Below are 21,281 nucleotides of genomic sequence, written 5' to 3'. Positions count from 1 at the left end.
TAATGGATGAGTTTGTGTCACCCGGTAACTCAGTAGAGTTACGGTGGTGGGGATAAAAGCTGGAGATCTCCCAGCCACCAGATGGACGAATTAAGTAATAGACCCCTGTCCCCAAATTTAACGTGAGCTCTTTGTTTTCACATGTTGTCTGCACCCCATTAAAAGCACAATCCTTGGAAATAATCCTGTTGTAGCCCCTGTCCTCCCATAATGTGTCACATCTCTGCCTCCTCCAGGGCCTTGGCCCCTGGGCAGCATCTGCTCTGGGGCAGGGAGAAGGTGCCGGGGTCCTGAGAGGACAGGGGCCGACACGGAGGTGAGAGGAAGGGGTGCTGGGGGTACCCACAGTCACATGCACCCTGCACTGCTGCTGAATAGTCTTTTTGCAAATAGCACATGGGTTACGCTTACCAAAATAAGGTGCTTTTAAAGCAAACTCTGGGGGGGGGGGGGACTGAAACACAGAAAACCGATGGGCAGAGAGCAATGCCATAGAATTTCACAAATTTATCAATCTGCAGAATATTTATCAATCTGCAGAATATTCATGCGGATATAGTTCTCGATGTAGGTATTACTGTTTTGAAAAGGAGCACAAGTTGGTGTTGAGATGCTGCTGGGTGCAACTAGAGTATTTCACCTACTGAACCACCTGCTTTGCTTGCCTTGGAACACGGTTGGAGCTGTTCCCGATCGCCCCGCTCCGGGAGCGCGGTGCATGGTGCGCTCCTGGCAGCATCCAGCACCATTCCCATCAAGAGGAGGGACGGCTGCCCTGGGAAGCCGAGGGAGAGCCAGGGAGCTGGCAGGGGATGAAGGTGCTGGCCAGGACAGGGGCTTTCGTGTAGCTTTRCTTTAAGCAGGCTCCCGCCTGCCAGAGGTTTTGCAGCTGGAGCATCAGCCACGCTRAACCACGCGAGAGGAAAACAAAACCCAGCAGATTTCCAAAATATTAACAGCTGGATGCAGATGTCATTGTTAGGATTGAAATAATAACAATAAAAAAGTGCCCAAAGCAAACAAACTTCTCTCACTTCGCCCACTGATGTGAAGACCCCAGCCCGGGACRGCTGCTGTGCGGGGCAGTGCAGCACAGGGGACAGCAGAGGAGCCCGTGGGGAGTTCAGCCTTCCTGGGACATTGTCTCTGCCCCTTGGCACTGTGAGCAGACCCTGCCCCGAGCCTGTTCRCTGTTGCTATTAACAGTGCTGACTTATGGCACAAATACAAACAGTGTTGCTTGTAGTGGTGTGCGTGCAGCACCCAGATTTACAGCGGTTCCTTCACCCCTTCTGCAGCCCCTGCTGCTTCGGTGCCCTCCCCTTTACGCTCAGCCTGTGGTCACACAAAGCAGCTCGTGGTAGCCAGCAGTGTTGGTAGCTCTGTCCTGTACCCCAGAGAGGAGATCAGGGCAGTGCTGTGTGCAGTGTCATTGATGGCAAGGACTGGGTGACCACRTTATGATGTTGTGTAGTGCTTAGTGAGCCTTCCTCGTGCTGCAGGGAGTCAGCTGTCCCTCACCCACAAGGAACCAGGCCTGGGTGTTTGCACTTGCTAGTCCAAAACCTTCCCGTTTGTGTTGAGCATCACAGAGGCTGGTCACAAATTCATCTCCAATTGCTGCTCATCAGCGTTTGTTCTGGCCTTGCAGAACATCTCCAGTGGCTTCATACAGTTTCACTATTTGCTGTGTGTTAGCTGGTGCATTTCACTCCTGTTTGCAGATGTGGCAATTGCTCCTTCCAAGACCTCTCAGAAAGAGCTGAGGTGATGTTGGCCTTCTCGCTTACTGCTGCTGTGTCTTTCAGGTCTCTGCACCTAGGTCCCCAACAGCAGGGCAAACAGTTTTCCAATTTAATCTGCTTTCCCAGTTGGAGGAATGGTCTGCCAGTCAATTYTGCATGTGCTCTGTAGTCAGATGAGAACATGTGAGACGTAAGCAAGTTCTGCCTTTATTTTAGGCAAGGGGATGTTTTATCCCCGTGGGGTTCCAGAGCTTCTTGTTGGAATTGCTTGGAATTCACCTGGGAAGTAGAGCAGCTGACACTTAAATCCACCCTGATGGTTTCAGTACGGGGTTCAGCTGCTTGCTGTGTGAGGGGGAGTGTTATCAGAGCTAGACAGGGCACAGGATGGTGGCAATGCTCTCGCTGGGGACTTGCAGCTTCTTGCATCATGCCCCGAGACCCGGCCRTGAGTGCTGAGCATCCTGCGTGGGTGGCATGGGCGGCCGCGGCATCCTCGCCCCGGGCAAACGCCAGGGCCTCTTCCACCCTGCCTCTTACCTGGGCAGTCCCTTTTGGTGGTCACTCCTAAGTCTTGATGCAGAATGTGGGCATGGGAGGTCTGCAAATAATCRAGGCCTAGATTTTGAATAAATGCTGTTCTCGCTGTTGTGGTGAGGCTGGGAATTGCCAACCTCGGTAGCTCCGGCTGCACTTAGCTGAAGCCACTCACCTCAACACTCTTATACTTTGTGGAGCTCGGTCCCATTTCTGGTAATTTACATGCCCCTTCTCCCCCCTCCCCTTTTTTTCCTTTACTTACTGAGAACAAAAGTTTTGTCGTTGGTGCCATTGACTCAGATTGAAAGTTTTAACTCTTTGGATGATGCATATATATTTTCCTTATGCTCTCAAACTATTTACTGTCAGAGGTTTCTGGCCTTCTGTTGATGAGATGCAAAGTCAGTTGCGGTATCTGCTTCCTTGGTCTTTGCTCTTTTTTTTTTTTTTTAGATTTAGTTGCAGCCATCTCCCATAATTAGTGTTCCCTCTCAATTCGTCTTGTTCACTGATCCATGCAAATGCCTCATTCTATTATTTATTATTAATGTTAGTGTCATATTACGGTACAGGTTAGGAACCCCCACATGGATGAGAACCCCATCATACTAGATGCTGCATTGACTGAGAAGGGGAAAACCTTGCACTCTCAGTGCAAAATGAAAGATAAGGGCTGCATGCAGGCAGTTGGCAGCACCTTGTATGTRGCACCTCCTTGAGACATGAAAGTCACTGCCAATAACCCTTTAAATACGGGTTTAAATAAGGTCTGGGTTCTTTGTTGTCACTGCAGCCCCAAGGTTAGGAGCTGTGTTGTCCTGGRCGGTCCTGCCCTTGCCCAGAACGGCTCTCCGGCAGTGCCAGCCCTTTTTGGTTGCCTGCAGASGAAGGGAAGGGGTGGGGAGAATCTCTCCCAAAACATTCATTTTCTGAAGGAAGCGGAATTGTGCTGAAGAATAACCTGCATGAAAAAAAAGGGTTGTATTTGTTCCCATGGAGAAAAAAAAAAGTTCCGTTTTTCGTTTTTTCACTAAGAACTGCACCTACTTCCTATTACCCTTTTTAAAATAAGGCATGTAAGAAACATGCCTTCTTTGTGCTTGCTGTTCCTATTTTTTTTTCTTGGTGAAAGCAGAATAATTGCAAGCAGAAGCATATTTATATGCCCGTTCTGTAATGCAGCTTGGTTCATGTGGAAGAAAAGGGTTCTTTCAGGCCACTTGTGCATCTTTTCTGTTATTTTGGGACAGTTGTTTTCTCCTGGCTCCCCGAGCACCAGCTTCAAAAGGCAGTTTGGGCAGGTTWGCAGGGAGGTTTGGGTTGTTCCCGTGGGCCAGATCCTGCAAGAATCCACAAGTGCTTTGGTGGAGCCRCTTGTGAAGTTAAGAGACGGCAGAAAACGAGACGCCAGAGAAATAGAGCCAGTAAATACTGTTGAGGATTAATATACAGGAGCGCTGGAGCTTAAGAGAGGAAAACAGATTATGTTATTGACTGTTCATCCTCTAAAAAACTGCCTAAAGGGAAACGTAACATGGTTTGCTTCCCCTCAGTTAAATGTTAATTAAATGGTTTGTTTCCCATCAATTAAATATTTGCTCTGGTAGTTTCTCTGTGACAGGAAAACAAGAATCAGCAGCATTGCCTATTCTTGTTACATTGAGTTAATCCTGAACATGCTGTAACAGTGCTTTGATTCTGCCCCCTCAATTATTTCCTGTAAAAGAAAATACCTTTCTCTCGACCGCTTTTTTTTTTTTTCTTTTTGCTTGTTTTTTAAACACTTTACAGAGTGACTCATATCGCCTCCTTGTAAATAGGTTAGGTTTGGGAGGATGATGAAACTGCAAAGTGACATGTGAATAAACAGCGTTCTCGCTGGGGCGCTTTTCCTGCCGGCAGTCGCTGTTTCAGGGGCGCTGTGGTTGCAGCTACGGCGAGTTGCAGCCCGTGAGCTGCAAGCTGCCAAGGGAGAAAGGCACCAGCCGCCTGCTTTGCCTCTGCTGTCTGCAACGTGCAGGCGAGAGGCGCTAATAGCGAGCAGCAGCGCTTATCTCAGCAGTTGTGGAGCTCATTCATGGGGCCCCAACCGCGCGCTGAAAAGCAGCGCTGAGCACATGTCCCTCCGGTGCTCTGCAGCCGCGTTAGAGCATCAGCATTAGAGCAGGAGCCTGGAGCCACAAAGCCAAGGCCCCTCCACCATCCGCTCAGGATAATATTTCTGCGTTGCTTTAGCCAACTGATGTGGTTTAGGAAAATGAGCTCCATTCCTTCTGCTCTAATATTTTGTGTATTTATTTGTTACGTGTGTATTCTACTTGAAATACTTCGCTGGGTCTCATCACATGTTAACTAAAGCTGAACACAAACTTAATCTTTCTCTCAGTGACTTCCTAACTATCAACCAGCGAGAGCCAACTGCATGACTCAAACACATGTCCTTCCCTTGCAAATTCGGCCAAAACTCTCTGGCATCGGAGTATTGCAGAATGAAAGTCATATCTAAATATATGTGAGCAGAGAGAAAGTCAGTTAAAAAAAGACTTTGTTATGGAAAGCTACTACAAACCAACTCCACGGTGGCCTGGAGTTCCTCCTCACACCCAGGCTGAGCTAGTTTTCCACTTTCAAGGTACGTTTCCCAAATTGGCTGTTGACACTCGTAGAGGAGCTGCACCAGGACGCCAGACCTCCTGCCAGCCCCTAGTGCCTTATTTATATCAACTAAACAGGCGTGAAGGGTTCATCTAAGGAAGACATAAAGTATATAAGTAAAACAATCCCCTTAGCACAGAGGGGACAAAGAGGATAAGACAAACAGTTTTGCCTTTGTATTCGTAGAGATCCTGGTTGTGTCACCCATGATATTCGCTCCTGTTGCTGATGTGGATGAAATACCTGAGATCAGCACAAATACCCCGTGATCATCCTCCCCAGAGCCCCTTCATTCTGCTCCAGCGCAACATTTGGTTTCTGTTTCTCCGTGGGATTGTTGCTTGTGTACAGTGTCCTTCTCCCATACGTTGCAGGTCAGGTTTAGGGGGTAGGGGACTCCATACCTGCCCTTCCAGGGCACTGGGCAATCAGTTAACACCCCGTTTGCTCCTTAACTGATTAACTGTGTGAAAGTCCTCTGGCCATGAAAGYGCAGTGATTTCCTTTCGAATCGCTTGCAGGCTCAGGTGGAGTTTATTACTGATTTACAGGGCCGTAGCTGTTGGTGTTTCAGGCTGAAGCGAAGCACGGCCGAATGGACAGGCCCCCAGGAGCTGCGTACGCAGCGYGTCATGCAATGGGAGCAGATGCCACCGCTGCATGTCCTCCGCTTGTGCAAATCCTGCTGTTCTGTTCCCCTGGTCCCTCATTGCTTTTCTCCTTGTCACCGAGGAGAAGCCTGGAGGGAGCAGTTTGCAGAACAGCAACTTCTGTGGAGGATTAAACGTGAATAACCAGGCAGGCAGGGATGCTCGTCTGAAAGAAGCTGCTGGCAGGGATGCTCCCTGTTCCCTGGGTTAGAGCTTCTCTTGCAGAGTCGTAGGAAGATGGCTTAGACCTCTGAGTCTCCGCGTTGCTTCCTGCTCTCCCCATTGCCTCAGTTTTGACCATCCTCGTAGGAATACCTGGGGCCTAACTTCTAGCGGAATTGAGCACTCTGATTTTCACTGGGATTTATGGGACCTACYAGGTCTGCTTGAAGGTTCTTATCTTAAACCGTTGCCATTAGGTCTTAGCATGCCTTGGTGAGCTGAGCTCTTGCGGCTTTTGAAATCTGATAAACTACTTAAAGGCTTTAAATTATCCCCATTTGAAAACGATTCCTCTCCACTGCATCCGTGGGGGCTGTGTAGGCTCCTCCTGCGCAGGCCCTTGCCATTTGGGGCTGCTCTTTCCTGCTCGTTAGGCATCATTTGAGTTCCCTGGACGTGGCTCTCCGTGCCTTTCTGCATTTYGCAGGCCAAAGCAAGGGTGAGATAGGCTGCTCCTTCAAGGTCCCTTGGCCAGGGCCATGTGGCAAGATGCTGCCATGGCTGAGGACCAAGTTCTGGAGTCCRGCCTTTCCAGGCTTGGGCCTTAACCACGAGGTGACAGTTTTCCTAACAATTTTAAGGCAACCGTTTCAGAGAAGTGGGYTGTTGATCATTTCTGGAAAGAGACTGAAAATACTTAAAAATATCTGTAGAGTTTCTAGAGCAGTGGCACAGACTTGTGCCTTAAATATTTTCTTCTTGATACTTTGGATGCATGATGTATTTAGCAGAAAATGATTTTTACTTTTTTTTGGAAGAACAAGTGCTGTCTTTCTGCTCTTCTGTTGCAGGCACACCCAACTTCCTGTTAAAGATTTTGGGTAGGATGCTACAACAAATGCTGCATTTTTTTTTTTCCATTTCACTCTGCAACCATATTGAAATACAAGGGGAGGATATTGAGATGTCAAGTGAATTATAGATCCTGTGAATCGTGGGAGTTTAGATACTAATTTCAATGGAGACAGGCTGTAACCAGAAATACATATTTTATTTAGATTCTGTTTTCCATCAGAAATCATGATGTTGAATTTTTCAAGAGATGCTAATGAGTGTGCTTAAACCACGGTAGCAGAAATGCATCCTGAACTCTGAATTGCCATTTAGTTTGAGATCTGCAACTTCTTCCAAAAATTTGCTTTAGTAGTGGAAATGACCTGGTTGCCTTAGGGCTGGATGATACGAAGGAGGTTTATAGTTAAGTCCCAAGGTGTGCTGATTGGAGTTTTTCTTTTCAATATGGAATTGAACCTTTAGAGATGGATATGTAATTAAAGCTTTACATCTGGGAATGTTCCAGTAGTTACGTATCCCCATTTTCCGGACAAAATTTATCTTTATTTATCAGAAGCTCCTTTATCAGAAGCCCCTCCTGGGATATATTTCCTGGCACAGTTTGCTGGGGTTGGGTTCCTTGTGCCCGACACACTTAAGTTTGTATTTACCAGTCAAGCAGTTGCTCTGCTTTCATGTGAAAAGCTGATTTTCCAGCACGCAGGATATGAAATAGGCTGTGTACTGAATGGTACGTTCAAGTGCATGATACGTGGCTGCAGGGTCCAAGGGTGCCAAGTAAAATATTTCTCTTCTATATATAGTCACCTGAAATCCAGCAGCAAAGGAGCTTCTGGAGCTTGTTCTCCAAACAGGCTGAGTCTGTAGGAAGCATTCTTTCTGCCTAAATATTGCAATTATATTTTAATTTCCACACAGTTTTGCAGGAAGCACTAACCGTTCTCAAGGTTAATTCAAAATCAATCTAAACCTACCCGAAAGGAAAAGAGAAAGAGAATTTTAAATATTTTATGAGAAAAAAAATGCACCTTGTTTGAGTTTGAAGCAAAGACTTTAACTTTTATGATTTCTTTGCCTGTATCTTTCCTGTTCTTTATAATTAAGGCAAAGTCTAATTTACATGGCCGTTCTGGTTACATCTCTTATTTAAAAGGGACTGACTTTTGATCTGGCATAAACGTGTTGTGTTTTATTTGGGCCACTAAGATGATAATATAACTGAATTTTGCAAAAGGCAGTGACTAGTCTTTGACCTGACTTTCAAGACACATGGACCTCCTGTGCCTCTGAAGCCTCAGATCGTATTGTCAGCATTTCTCATGTTTTGTGATGAATTTAGCAGTGTAATTTTTTTGCATATTTATTTTTAGATTATATCATTTGAGAAAAAGAGGGGAAAAAAAGTAAAATATAGTGCTGGATCTGAGCAAACAGAAAGGTCAGCGGTTAAGTTCTGCCTTATGTACTGTATATGCTGAAATGTCCTTTTAATAAATTAAAACAAAAAATGAAAGAGTAGCTGAAAAGTGTAACATTTGGCCTTGCAACATAGGTCGAAAGTTACTTTTTTTTCTCAAAAACGATTTTGCAAATCTTTTTCAGAGCTGATAGATACACACCTTAGCTGGATACAAAACATTATATGAAAAAGAATGACTGTGATCTTTGATCCAAGCAATCAAAATGAAAGGTAATTGGTATTTTTCTGCCTTTTCTCCAGCTGTGTGTTTCTCTTAACCTATATTTATTTATTTTTTTTCCAGTGAAAAAGTCATGCCCCTTTTTATTTGGCTTAGAGGGCTTTAAATCTTATTTAATGTATTTTTGGATTCTTTTTCTTCCCCTCGTGTGTACCGCACGGCTGTGCTGCAGTAGCTGGGGCTGGAGGGCAGGGCAGGCGAGCGGGAGCTCTGCATGCTGGGCTAACGCGCACGGTTGTCCCCACGCTGCAGTCCCCTCTCGGTGGCACCACGCTTTGCCTGGCGCCTCCAGCCACACCTTAGGCATCACACGAGAAATCTGGGCCCAAACCTTAGTCGTCCCTGCCTCCCTCATCTGCAGCCTGTCCCCTTCACATGGAAAGTGGCTCTTGGCACTGGTGGAGCATCCACGGCACGTGCGGGATCTCCAAAGGGCAGGAGGTCCCATCTGAGCCCCTCATTGCGGGTGCTGGGACAGCACCGACCTCGGTGCCACTAAACTGGGAGATGTGTGGGTGGAATAACGCTAGCAACGTTATTAGTCCAACGTGTTTGTGTGTACGTGTGTGCATTGAATACGAATGCGTGCGTGTAGTCAATTACAAGGAGCTTGTCTCAAAGCCAGCTAAAACTGGAGGCTGTTTTCTGTCTCTGGACTACTAGTTGGAGCTCGGCATTTCATATAACCCACTATCAGCCCGCAAGTCAATACGCTCCAGATTTCAATCTGAGAGGATGGGAATTGGAGTCTTAAATGTCTCGGAGGCCTGGAGCCTGAGAGACTGACTCTAGCCCATCAAAGCTGAGTTTTTAGAGGAACGCAGATGCTCTCCCATGGTTTGAGTCAGCCTCTTGCATTAAGCTTGCTTGGGGATCTCCGAGCGCTGGGGCTGCTATAACACTCAGCAGTATCTAATAAGTTAAGTTGAAGGGATTTGGGCCTAACKAGACGTTTCCCTGGTCTGGGTGGTCATTATCAGCTGTATTTCAATATGCTTTATTATTTAATTTTTCATAATTTTTGTATATGTCATCACGGCCCCATTTAATTAGTTTTGTCTCATTAAACCGATCAATTGCAGTGTGCTCCAAAGCTGCCGCATGCCAGGCACCTTAAATAACCACCTTTTATTGAGTAATCACATCATTTCTCTTTCTGCTCGGCTCAAAATGAGCAAATGAAGAGAATCGATACTTGCAAGACATTTTAACCATGCTACCACAGAAAGATACATAGGAACTCAGAATAGAAAGTTGAGCTCATGAGCTCAGTTTCTTGTGAAGTTTAGATATGTCTCAGTGTGCTGATCCTATGCAACCTATTCTCGAGACCCAGTCCCTGAGATTACACCTGGATTTGTGCACTTCCCAAGTCTGGAGCAGATTCTTCCAAGACGTGTGGTTTCCCTGGGATCTAATCTGGAGGTGTCTACCAGTTAGGAGAGGGACACCTACTTTAGGTTGTCTTTACTTGTTAGGTTTAGGAGCTCAGATTGTGGCTTAGGAGCTTTAGTACTGAGGCAATCGCTGATTTAGGCATTCTTCTCTCAGAGCTACTGTTGCACACCTTAAACAGCAGGTGAAATTTAGGTGACATTTAGGTGAAAATCAGGCTGAACACGGGGTATTCAGGGCAACTGTTATTTAGAAGGCAGCTCCCTTGTCATTCAGACATTTACTAGATACTTAAAACAGCAATTCAATTTGAGACCCTCAGGAGCTCGAAGGGAGAGAGCCCAACCCTGTGTTGAGCATCACCCTGCAGCTCGTCTGTGGGGCTGAGGTTTCATGCTCTTCCCCTGCAACATATTAGCTCTTTTCAGAGACTATTAGGGTTGTCCCCCTACAACCTCAGCCCGCAAATCCCACTGCTCATCTCCTACACAGCACAGAGGAGGGAAAGTGAAGTTTGCAGGTTGAGGAAGCCCTTACCGCACTGTCCAACCCGCCCAGACCCATGAGCTGACACTGCTGTCCCCGCTCCTGCTCTGCAGGCAACGTACCACAGGCTGTGCTTTGTATAACATTCAGGTCGGGAAACAACAAGAAAAGCACCCTACAAAAGACTGCAGGTTTAATAAACCCCATTTAATCACCTGCGTTTATTAATGCTCTCTCGACTGAGGTGGCTGTTGGCTAAGATGTTTCCATACATGCTGATTATATTAAATAAAAGGAAACATATACGGTCCCTTTCTGGTACGCTGCTCAAGCAAGTGTGTTGATAAATAAACCAGCCCACTTGTTTTATAAAGGAAGTGACCCTGAGAGAGTGGGTGCCCACTTCTTTTACCTCACTGCTATTCTTAGTCGAGGCTGCGAAAAATTTCCATTGAAGACCTGCTCCTCTCTCATTTCCTGGGTAGTGCAAACAGGAAACTCTCCGAGCAGAGTTGCAGTCGGTTTTTGCTTGAGCGTAGCCCAACCTCACCTCCCGCTGGCTGCCTGCTTCCACTGCAGAGCAGCCGCGCTCCGCGCAGCCCGGGCCCGCCGGCTCTGCTTGCCTGGGCGCAGCAGCTCGCCCCTAAGGTGCTGGGCAGGACCCGGAGGTGCAGGTGGAAAGCTGGGCGGCAGGAGACTTCATGGAGCTGCTCTCGGCCGCTTTTACTTGTGGACATCCACATGATGTCAATCAGGTACTAATGAGGCCAAGATGAAGTCCTTGAGGATTATAATCTGTCGCAGGCAGGCATCGGTTTAGCAGTAACATGGAACTTTGCACAAAACATAGGTTTTATTTCTTCTGAGATGAATTCTCTTGCATGGAAGGTGGAAGGAGGCTTTTAACCTACTAGTTAGGAGTATTAAAATTAATGTATGTGTTCCCCTCCTCAAGGATAAGAGTTGAGGCACCATTTGATGTAATTGTCAGGAAGTGGTGAAAAATCTGTTTATTACAACTTTTTGTACACATTTGTTAGAAAGGGACCCAAATACTGATTGCCTGAGGATGAATAAGTTTGGAGTGAGGGTGTCTCTGATTAAAATTAGTCTGGGTCTAGCCATTAAATATCAGAAGGAAGAAATCATGCAGTTCTTTCAGTGCTTGCCCGTCATATAGGTTTGATCTTGTCTTGGCATTAACCTGGCTGTGATGAAGAGAATGAAAATTGCCCACTATTAGCAGGGGACAGACAAGTACTTTATCTTGTGAACAAGTTGAATGGCACTCTTAAATTGCACCTAGGACAAGCATAAGAAAACTTAGGTTCTTTCTGAAGAAATATAGTCTCTTCATTGCTAAAATACCCTAACACTCATCCACTAAACACATACATATATTTTTTTTAAAGAAGCACTTTTTTTTTTTTTTTTTTTTTGAAAATGCTATCCTGTTAAAATGGTTCCTTTAGAGTGAGAACAACCCATGCTTGATAGGATTCATTTATTTTTATTCAATTTTGACTTGTGGTACAATCAGCTGTTACATTTTCAAAAATCACAGGTCTCCTAGTGAAAGCCCAGCCTAGAGAGGGGTGGCCCAAGAGGAGACCAGACTCGGCTTCAGACATGACAAGTCTGAAATGCAGATCAGAGCTGATCAGATCAGGGCTGATCAGAGCTGCTATATGCAGCTCATCACGCTGGCCTGRGTTTTATGCAGAGGATAGTGTGCTTCAGAGTCTTGTTCCAGGCTTTATTAGCAATCRTTAGCACTGAGTCCCAGACAAAAAGGTTGTAGAGGAGCATGGAAATTTGCTTACGTTGTCTTGCCACACTCTGCACCCAAACTGTAGCAAAAATATAGAACAAATAGACTTAAGGTGAGATTTTCTTTTTTTAAGCAGACCCAAACCACTTTACACTGCATTGCAATCTGTGCTCTTGCAGCACCATCCCTGTGTCCCCTCCAAATCTTGGCCTTTCCTTTTCAAAAATATTATTTCGGATCCGTAAACATGTTGAAATGCTTAGATATCTGTGGATTTCTTTTCTACTCGGGTAAAGGAAATGTGTGTAGTAGAGGGAAAGTGATGTTTTATTTAAGGGCTGCAGCATGGACTGGTCACATGCTACAATGTGTTGATAAACTCTTTATAGTATTTGAAGCATGCTGAACACAATGTAGACCCTCTCTCTCCTCTCCTTCCTCTTTTCCTTTAAAAAAATATGCAGTCTGACTAGTTAGAAACTTTTAAGTTGTAATCAGGTTTGTGTAATGAATCACAGGGATGGTTTGGAGTTAATAGTGAATTACCTGGGACTGCTTTCGCTGCTCATGTTTTTCAAAGTGCACTAACATTTCTTTCTCTTTCTTTATTTCACAGTTAATGAAATTATCAGGAAGGAATTTTCTGGACTCCCTGCCAGAAACCAGACATAGAGGCAGAGATTTGCGAGACAACTTTTACCAAATCCTTCCATAACTGACCTCTTAGATCCTTCCMGTGTCCCTGCAACCTCCTGCTTCCTTAACTGTTCATCTCAAGGCACCAATTCAATGCAAGGAACAATGTATTGGCATCAAGCTGACAGCCTTGACTAAGCAACTCGCCACCTCTCTCTGTAAACATCGAAAAGGACTCCCTTCCTTTAGTCCAAAGATCGTATTGTTCTCATGTAAAAGAGCATCTGTCTGAGGAAACTCTTCAAGCCTGCTGCAAAATATCTATCATCTATGTATCAATATATCTTAGCAATAAGGGAGAAGTAAGATGTACCTCCTGAACACCGCACGAAGCAAGGGAGGTTTATATATGTGCGCTTATTTGGGTGGGGTGGGAAACGAGAGAAGAAAGAGTAATATATTGCATAAAAGAATAAAAACAGTTTGCAGTTTGCTAACAATGACTTGCCCTCTGGGTCTCAAAGCCCTTTTGAAAAATGTAACTGTTGTAGGAAACTGAGGCAGCCCRGGCTTGCTTGGCCTTAGGCCAACGTGGGATCAAAACCCATGTTCTCTGACTGAGCACTGTGATTAGTATTTCAGACAGTAGCCATCAGCTGGATCCAGGAGTTTTCATTTTTCTGGACAGGAGTTTGAAGGAGAAGGATATTCAAAGAGAACTAATTAAAAGAAAAAATCGGCAATTCAAACATCATTCCCAAGATAAACTAAACCCTGATGAAGTAGAGATTAATATATAGAACTCMCAAGTAACCTAAGCACTGTTATGCCTATCCAAAGATTTTTGTGACTGATTGTTATTCATATTCAGGCAGTACCTGAACGCATCTTAGATGTTTTCTCTCTATTGGATTGTTGCTSTTTCTTTCCGCACAGAACCTGCTGTTGACTTGTACCTTGTCTCGTATAGCAGCTGTAGCATTTAACCACGCAAGCTGCAGAAGAAAATAATTGCATCTCACAGAAGCCATGTCTTGTAAACAAACGCATACCCTTACTTATATTTCTTTAGCTTTGCAAAGCCACCCTCAGTTTCTGGAAAGATTAACTTTCCATGTGATTAACGTTGTTAGTTATATTTTGCTTCAGGTGTTTGAATATGCAGTACTGATACGTGCTCATCACAGTAAGTGATCACCTCTGCCCTTTGCAGGTGTACTCCTCGTACATCTGTAATGCTTCTTGGCATGTCCTGCCTACCACGGTGTGATAAGAAGACGTCATGAGKGCGTAATCAATGTACAGTAAGAGAGAGCCATAATATTGTAGGAAATAGGTCCTCATTGTCATCTTTGTTTTCGTAAATGAGTAATGCTGATATTGTTATGGATGGAGAGCTAGAAGTCTAGTCTAGAGAAAGAAAATTTTCAATTATTTAAAGTAAACTTTGCTGAATACCAATATGTCCTCATGCTCACAACAGCAACTGGGTGATGGGRATACAGCAGGTCAGTAGAGCAGCCATATAAGCGGTTCCCCAAAACTGCAAAGCAAATAATTACATAAACCCTTTAGAATATATGCTAGGTTCAACAAAATTGTTCTCAGACATAGTGAGAAAAATGTATTTTCTGCCACAAAAAGCTAGCACTTAACCTATGCAAGATCTATATTTTAGAGCATGAGGCAGCAAGCATCATGCTGCTCAGAATTTCTCATCTAGGTCTCTGTTACAATCTTGTTTTTGTAATCTGAATTTTGCTGGTTTTCCCACAAAAGTACTGCTAGAAACGCAGGTAGTGGTAGAGTAATATGGAGACAGTCACACACTGTCCAAAGTACTGGACAATTTTGAAAWGTTCTTAAGGATGAAATGTGTCTATCAGAAGTTCTCTATTGCAACTGAGCAAAACAACAGCCCAAATGTGTCTCCCAGTTTCTCAGAATAATTCCAAACTTGCAATTATTGAAAATGGCCACTGAGTTTTCCTCCCTTTAGTTTCCCTACTTTTCCCACCTTTTAATTGCAAATTAACTGACAGGAACTTTACTCTTGCTGGTTTTTCAATAGGATACCAAAGAAAAATATCAACTTATTTGCAAATCTGCAGACAAACTGACAAAACTATTGCTGCTTATTTGGTGATGGATAGCAGCTGGATTTCAGTATTTCTGTTTATGCAGATGGATGTCTCATCTCTAAGTGAGATGACACCCCATATCCAGTAGCAACCTGCCGCCTGAAATAAGCAGTTTCAATATGGGGAAMCTGGTTGTGGGATTTATTTGATGGTGGTGGTGGTCTTTTTTTCCTGCCACTGACCATTGCTAGTCATTTGGGCATCCTAGATAATTTTCCCCTTATTTCTCCAAGACTTATCTGTGTAAAGCAGACAGGGAACCTACAGKCTCAGAGTGAAGCTTCTGAGCCTTCAAAAGGGTCCGGGCAGTCCCGGAGCCCCTGCCAGGCTCCACTGAAGCTGCTTTGCAGGATGCACCCATAAAACACGCTCCCTTTAGCAGAAAGGTAAGATTTCCATGACGCCTACGTGTTCTTTCGGACGCTTTGCTGTAGACAGAGGGGAAGAGGAATTTTTTAAAGTGCTACAAGTTGTGTCCTTGTTCTTGCATTAGTTGTATTTCTTCCTAATTTTTAAGGCATAGCTGTTAATCTGTATGTGTGTTTGTGCARGTGCATATATATGTATATAAAAATATAACATTATATATGCATACTATATACTGTTATATTATATATATATATATATAAAATACACACACACACACACACACGTATATCCATAGCTTTATGGATGAATGTGACTATATAGTATATACACACACGCAGTTACGATCTGGGGTCATGATCCTGTAATTGGCTCTGGTCCAAACGATCCCTGCAGCTGCATGAAGCCAGCTACTGGATCGAGGGTCCATAAGATGTATATAATATAGACTACATTTTAGTGGTTTTATTTACAGCTTCATGAGGTCAGGCTGTGCTACTCTATCTGCTTCTACCTGCAACCATTAGATTAAAAAAATACAGCTTTAACCAACTTCATATTTATTTCTGAAAAGGAGCAAAGGAGTATCCTCAGACATAGTGCTATAAGTTGTTTTCTCTTTTTAAAAATAAAGCAGATGATAGATAGGCTAAAGTCATCTAGCCATGCTGAAGCACTTCGAAATATACAGTACTAAATTATTTCCTGTTCTTGCTGAGCAGTGTTTTTCCAGTATTAATATTTTGTTACATAATGCAGCTTACTGTCTTTCCGTAGGGGCCTTAGCTTAACCTTGGAAGAGTTAATAGCGTTTTGTGAGTAATTTGTTCTCACTTTATCTGGAAGATAGCCATATTTGCACATGAGGAAGTTCTGTCTTTCCTCAGTTATCTGAATGTTTCACCACAGTGCCTTCCTGCCATTGTACCAAAGGCCTCCAAAGATGTTGTCTGCAGGGGGAACAACTCTAATGCATTTGCCATCAAAGTGGTACCACGCTAAGTGCGTGGGGCTCGTTGGGACGCAGAGTTCATCTCCTTTTGGTGTCTGTGTGTGTGTGCGGGGTTTTTATTTCCATTTTTCCACCCAAGCTTTCGCTGCAGATACAGGGTGAGCTTCTTTAAATTTCTGCATCAAATATATCAATACGTAGAGTTAAAAATCATCATTCACGCTATGTAAACAGTCTGAGAGTGGAATGGGAGTTGACAGATATCAGGAAGGGTTTTTTTTTTTTTTGGTGTCAGTTATGAGTGTTGGAAGTAAGTTTGCCAGGAGAGTAATTGCTCGTAAAGATACTTGCAGTGAAATATGAAGTGCTGGTTTTGGTTTTCTCCATGAGAATGGGCAAAATGTAAGATTTGAACAGCAGCAATGGAATGAAAGCGTCTAACGTACGTGTTTTTATTGGTAGAAAGAATGTAGAAGAGCCATGGTTTTTGCACTTGCTTTATTTGTATCCATGTAAATATGTATCACTTCCATTCTTCTTGTAGGAATACAGCATTTTCTGAATGTAGAATATTTTCAAAACAGCACTATGTTATTCTCTATTGTATAAAATGCTGCTGCTTGGTAATATATCTAAAACAGTTCTCAAAAATTAGCTAGCATGTTTTTTAAAGTATATTTTGTAATCCGTATCCTTGCAGAAAAGTTTCTATGCTTTTTGTCTGACCAAATATGCAACATCTTTTGGATTAAGGATAGTATTTATAAAGGATCAATTCTCATTTTTTTCCTGAGTATGTTAGTTTTCTATGCAGTTGTTGTTTAATTTTTATTGTCCTAAAAAAAGAAAAAGATGTATTTGATAAATTTTCTAAACCCTTCAAAGACAGCTTTAAACACTTTAGAACTATTTTTCTAAATATTTCAATCCAACTTTTTTCCCTGAATTACTTTCTAAATTGTTACTTAATAGAGAACAATTATCTACCAGATGGGAGTCAAGAAAATGACTATTTTAATTTCACATCTTAAATTGAATCATAACTTATCATAAATTTTCCACCATTTCAGATCATCTGATATTTCAGTTTATGTGCCACCCTGTACGTTATTTATATGACATATTCCTGTGCAATATGAAGAAATGCCTATGTTTGGTTTAGACTGAAGGAACTGCAGATTCTCCAGAATCAACTGCTTGTTTTCTTTCTTGTTTACATTGCAGTGGTTTCTTGTGTATAAATGTAAGGCATCTACCTGCCATCAAACATGGAAAGTTATAATTCTTTGTTCATCTCAATTCTGCATGAGTGAAACACCCCTTTGAGTATTTGATAGAGGAAAAGGACATCCCCCTTCTTTTATATCTGCTACTTTATAGCTGCAGTGGGTAACAGCTGAGAGCAATTCATTAGCTCCTAATCAATAGCTAATCCGGTGTAGTCTGTACAAGATTTGTTCAGCTATTTCTCTTGTTCCTAGTGTACAAAATACAAGTTGGTACCCAACCCACATTGCAGGAGAAAATTCACGTGAAGGTGCTGGTACTGTTAAAGTTCATATAGGCTGCAAATGTGTGGTTGTCTGAGGAAGAGTTAGTCTTTTGAGCTTCTTTTCAATAGCTCTCACCCTCCAAAAAAGCCAAAATGTATGGCAAGTTATAGAACGACTGTGTCAAAAAGTGAACAATGGGCTGAATGTTTGAAATAGCCCCAAACTCACAGCTGTCTTTGAAGAGGGCCAAGGACTGAGCTGCCGGGTGCTGCTCAGCACCCACTACACGAGCAGCGTGGTGGGAGCAGGGGCTGTGCAACCAGGGCACGGCTGCCCCTCAGCACCAGTGCCCTGCTGGGGACCTGCCCATCGTGGGTTGCACAGAGCTACGGACAGGGTTTGGTGGCTGTTTCTCCCCATCATAAGTTCAGGGCTGCTCCTCCTGGAGTCCTACCCTGCATGGTCAGGTAAAACCATCCGCAAACCAGAGCACTCACACAAAGTGAGCAGGTGTCCCCCAAACTGGCCTAAAATGTCTTTTTACTCAAGCTGTTGGTTCAAAAGCCTTCAAGAATTGGAAAGGGGTTTATATCATTCACATTCCTACAACATTGTTAACCTCCAATGTAATGATTTTTTTTTTTTTTTTGCTATCTGTAAAAATATTTTTATATATTGCCTGTACTATGGTAGTTTAGCAATAAATGAAAGGATATTTGCTGCATTTGTGTTTGATTCTTAAATTCCTTTAATCTCTTTTTTAGGAGGGTGACAAAGACCTCAAGGGCRCGATGAAACTGCTCAGGGGGCTTCTCAACGTGGGGGGAGGATTTCAGAGTCTGGAGTAAAGAGGTTCCCAGTCGCCCTTTGAATCAAAATCCCATTCAGTTACTATTGATGACATTGATTCATACTGTGAAAATTTTTATGAACTCCTTCATCTGCCCTTTTTTTTTTTTTTAATTTTTCCCAGTTTCCGTTTCCCCAGGCAGTATAAAAAAAAGTGCCAACCAATGCACAGCAACAGGTGCTCTGCTGAGGTTGTGCCATTACATAGAGATAATTTCCATCCAAGTAAACGTCCTTCTGTATCAGTATGTGGTTTATGGGGATTGGAGATGTGCTCCATGTAATTTTCGTTCATCTAAATCCCAACCCTGTGTTTTTTTTCTATAAGAGACACTAAAAGATCAATTTTCATACTGCTGTGCTGGAAGGCTGCCCAGAGCCCATTATATCTCAATACGACTTGAGTTTATATAGGATACAATTAAAGACATTTACCTTAACAAAATCAATATTATCCTTTGCATTTAAAAACGGTGAATTCAAGCCATATTTGATGCGTTTGTTGGGCATGGAGCAAGCGCTTTGCTTTGCTTATTCACAAAAGCCTYGGAGCGGGAGCCATGTGGAAGCTCTTAACTCCCAGCACACGGTACAAAGGCTGGGACGCTCATAAACCAGAGAGGCCTCGCCAACAAAGAAGCTGTTGCTGGCTGAAAGAGAACATTTTATGATGAGCAAATATATGGCACTCAGGATTTTAGCCTTATTCAGCAACAGGAAAATGTAAGTAACTTAACCTGGAAATTCCACAGTTAAGGGCTGCGAACTTGAGCACCTGACCTGATGCTCTGGCTTTAATTTATATCTTGGGTCCAAATTAAAACCCTACACCAGTACCTCCAGATTTTTATTCTTAACAGTAAATTTCCTGGATTTTGTAGACTTAACTCACTCCTTTATGCCCTTCAACAGGGCTGGCTTTCTTTTTTTGCATGGGGGAAGGAGGGATGGTTTTCTTTTCATGGTAGCTGTAAGGAAGAAGGATTCATGTTTCTAATGAACATCTGGGTTTGGTAGGGGGACTCGCTTGCTCGCGTGCGCCATTGTTTAAATATGTGATTTACAACATTAAAAGAAAACACAAAAAAAAAAGCAAATGTAATTGGGTCCAGTTAAGAAGTCACCTTTCATATCAGATTCTTGTCTGGAAATCTCGCTTCTGGTGGTGTGTGTGCCTATCCTGCCCGTTTGGGGTCCTACTTGGAAAGGAAAAGGAAAACTTGACTGTCTCTTCCTTCTCCAGGTGCTCACCTGCTCCCTCGGGGCTGGACAGGCTGCTCCCAAAGCAGCCCATGTCCTACTCAAAGTGCTGTTGCTGGAATTATTTTTGCTAGGCAGAGAATTAGGGCTGGGATGTCCACAGCACAGGAACCAAAGGGGCCGGCTTCTAGCACATGGACTTGGAGTTTCTACTCAACYTCTAACAAGTGTATGCAAGGCGGATGGCCATGCACTGCAGGTTTGCTGTACCTATTAAACATTCCCATCCARAACGAAAATTAAGTGGCTCCAAGTCTAAGGAAAACATCCATGGGAAATAAGGCTTCATTAGTGTCATTTACAGTGGAAGCCCTAGAGTATTCCTATTAATTCACACAGCTTTCTGAGCTCATTTATAAAATTGAATTCATTTTAGCCTGTAGCACAGTCATTTCTCATGGTTTGCAGCCAGTAGCGCAGTAGATTACTTGGGTTTTGTATGGGTGCCTCTATAGCAGCACAAACTGGTGGGACTCAGAGCATGTATAAAAATTGGCAAAACTGTCTCTGTGATTATTAGGTAAGAAGATGGGAACACGACAGTGTTGTGAGTTTATTTTCTCCCCCATTAGCTACAATTCAGTCAAAGTGAAGCAGTAAAGACTGGCAGGGCATTTTTCCTCACTGTGATAAGATCTCAGATTTAAATTGTTCCCTGTGGACGCACTTAATATACCAGATTTTTGACTGAGAGCTTTCACTAGAGGTAAGGCTGGATCACCGATGAGGTGAATAACTCACAAGGTCTCGTCAGCCCGAGTAAAATTTTCATGGGCCTTGACTCAGAGTCAGGCACTATCATAGAAACCTTCAGGACACCTGAAGTCTAAGCTTAAAAGCAGATTCATCTCTAAGATTTTTCCATGTTAAGACTTCGTGAAAGGAAATGCCCTTTCATGCCCATGTCCAAGGAAAGCCTTTCCCATGGGAAGGCAAGGGGCGGCGGCAGTGGCTCCATGCGGGAGAGCTCTGGGCTGGCAGCTCCGGCCGCCGCGCTGCTCGGCTCCCGCTTCACGCAGCGGGTGCCGACAGGAGCTGACGCCTTTTCTTTTATTAATCTCTTTATTAAAGCACTATTTGCTCAGCTGCGGCGGTGGCTGTGCTGCTTCCTGCCCCTTTCACCCCTCCTTTCCCCTCCAGCCTGCACTGCTGCTGGTCTCTGATTGCTCAGGGTCCCATTTCTCAGGGAGAAGAGGCACCTCGTGGAGAGGCCTCTGGAGGGGTTTGGAGACATGAGCGACTACTTTATCCCTGTGTTCTTTAGAAACACATTAAGCTAAACATGTTTTGGGTTTTTTTTTTTTTTTGACTAGAGAACAACATCTAAACAAGAGCCAGTTATTTTCTTTTCTTCCTCCATTACTGCCCAGAACTAATCYGCATCCACCTTGTTGTTACAGACGTGCAACTGAGACATGGCGAAGCAAATCACCCCAAGTCCCCGCCCCGGCCGCTGCAATAACTGCGACTAGAAACCAGACAGCAAAAGCCTGTGTCCGGATCAATATCCCTGCGCCTCCGATTCCCACGATTTGAGAGGGCTGCAGGCCTCCCTTGCTGAGGAGCAGCCGCGCCCGGGGCAGGACGGAGGTGAGTGGCGCGTCGCTCCGTGTGCTGCTCCGGCA

The 21,281-nt window shown here is 43.9% G+C and overlaps 1 protein-coding gene across 2 annotated transcripts in view; it reads left to right on the top strand.

Annotated features, from left to right (window-relative positions):
* NFATC2 (nuclear factor of activated T cells 2) overlaps nt 1–15,261 on the top strand; it is an 82,549-nt gene extending 67,288 nt beyond the window's left edge. Inside the window, exons 10-11 of one of the 2 annotated variants that reach the window (XM_026042073.1) lie at nt 8,210–8,297; nt 12,576–12,620. In XM_026042073.1, coding sequence (XP_025897858.1) covers nt 8,210–8,253 — 44 coding nt within the window. In that variant the 3' untranslated portion in view covers nt 8,254–8,297; nt 12,576–12,620. Of the gene's footprint in view, nt 1–8,209; nt 8,298–12,575 lie in introns of both variants that reach the window. The other variant, XM_026042072.1, reaches the window with a different exon arrangement.
* Nucleotides 15,262–21,281: the final 6,020 nt, after the last annotated feature.

The sequence above is a fragment of the Nothoprocta perdicaria genome, unplaced genomic scaffold (genome assembly GCF_003342845.1).
Source record: "Nothoprocta perdicaria isolate Ctin4 unplaced genomic scaffold, notPer1 scaffold_3, whole genome shotgun sequence".
In the NCBI taxonomy this organism is placed as follows: domain Eukaryota; kingdom Metazoa; phylum Chordata; class Aves; order Tinamiformes; family Tinamidae; genus Nothoprocta; species Nothoprocta perdicaria.
Note: the sequence above shows the minus strand (reverse complement) of the source record. Positions and strands in the feature narration are given on the sequence as shown.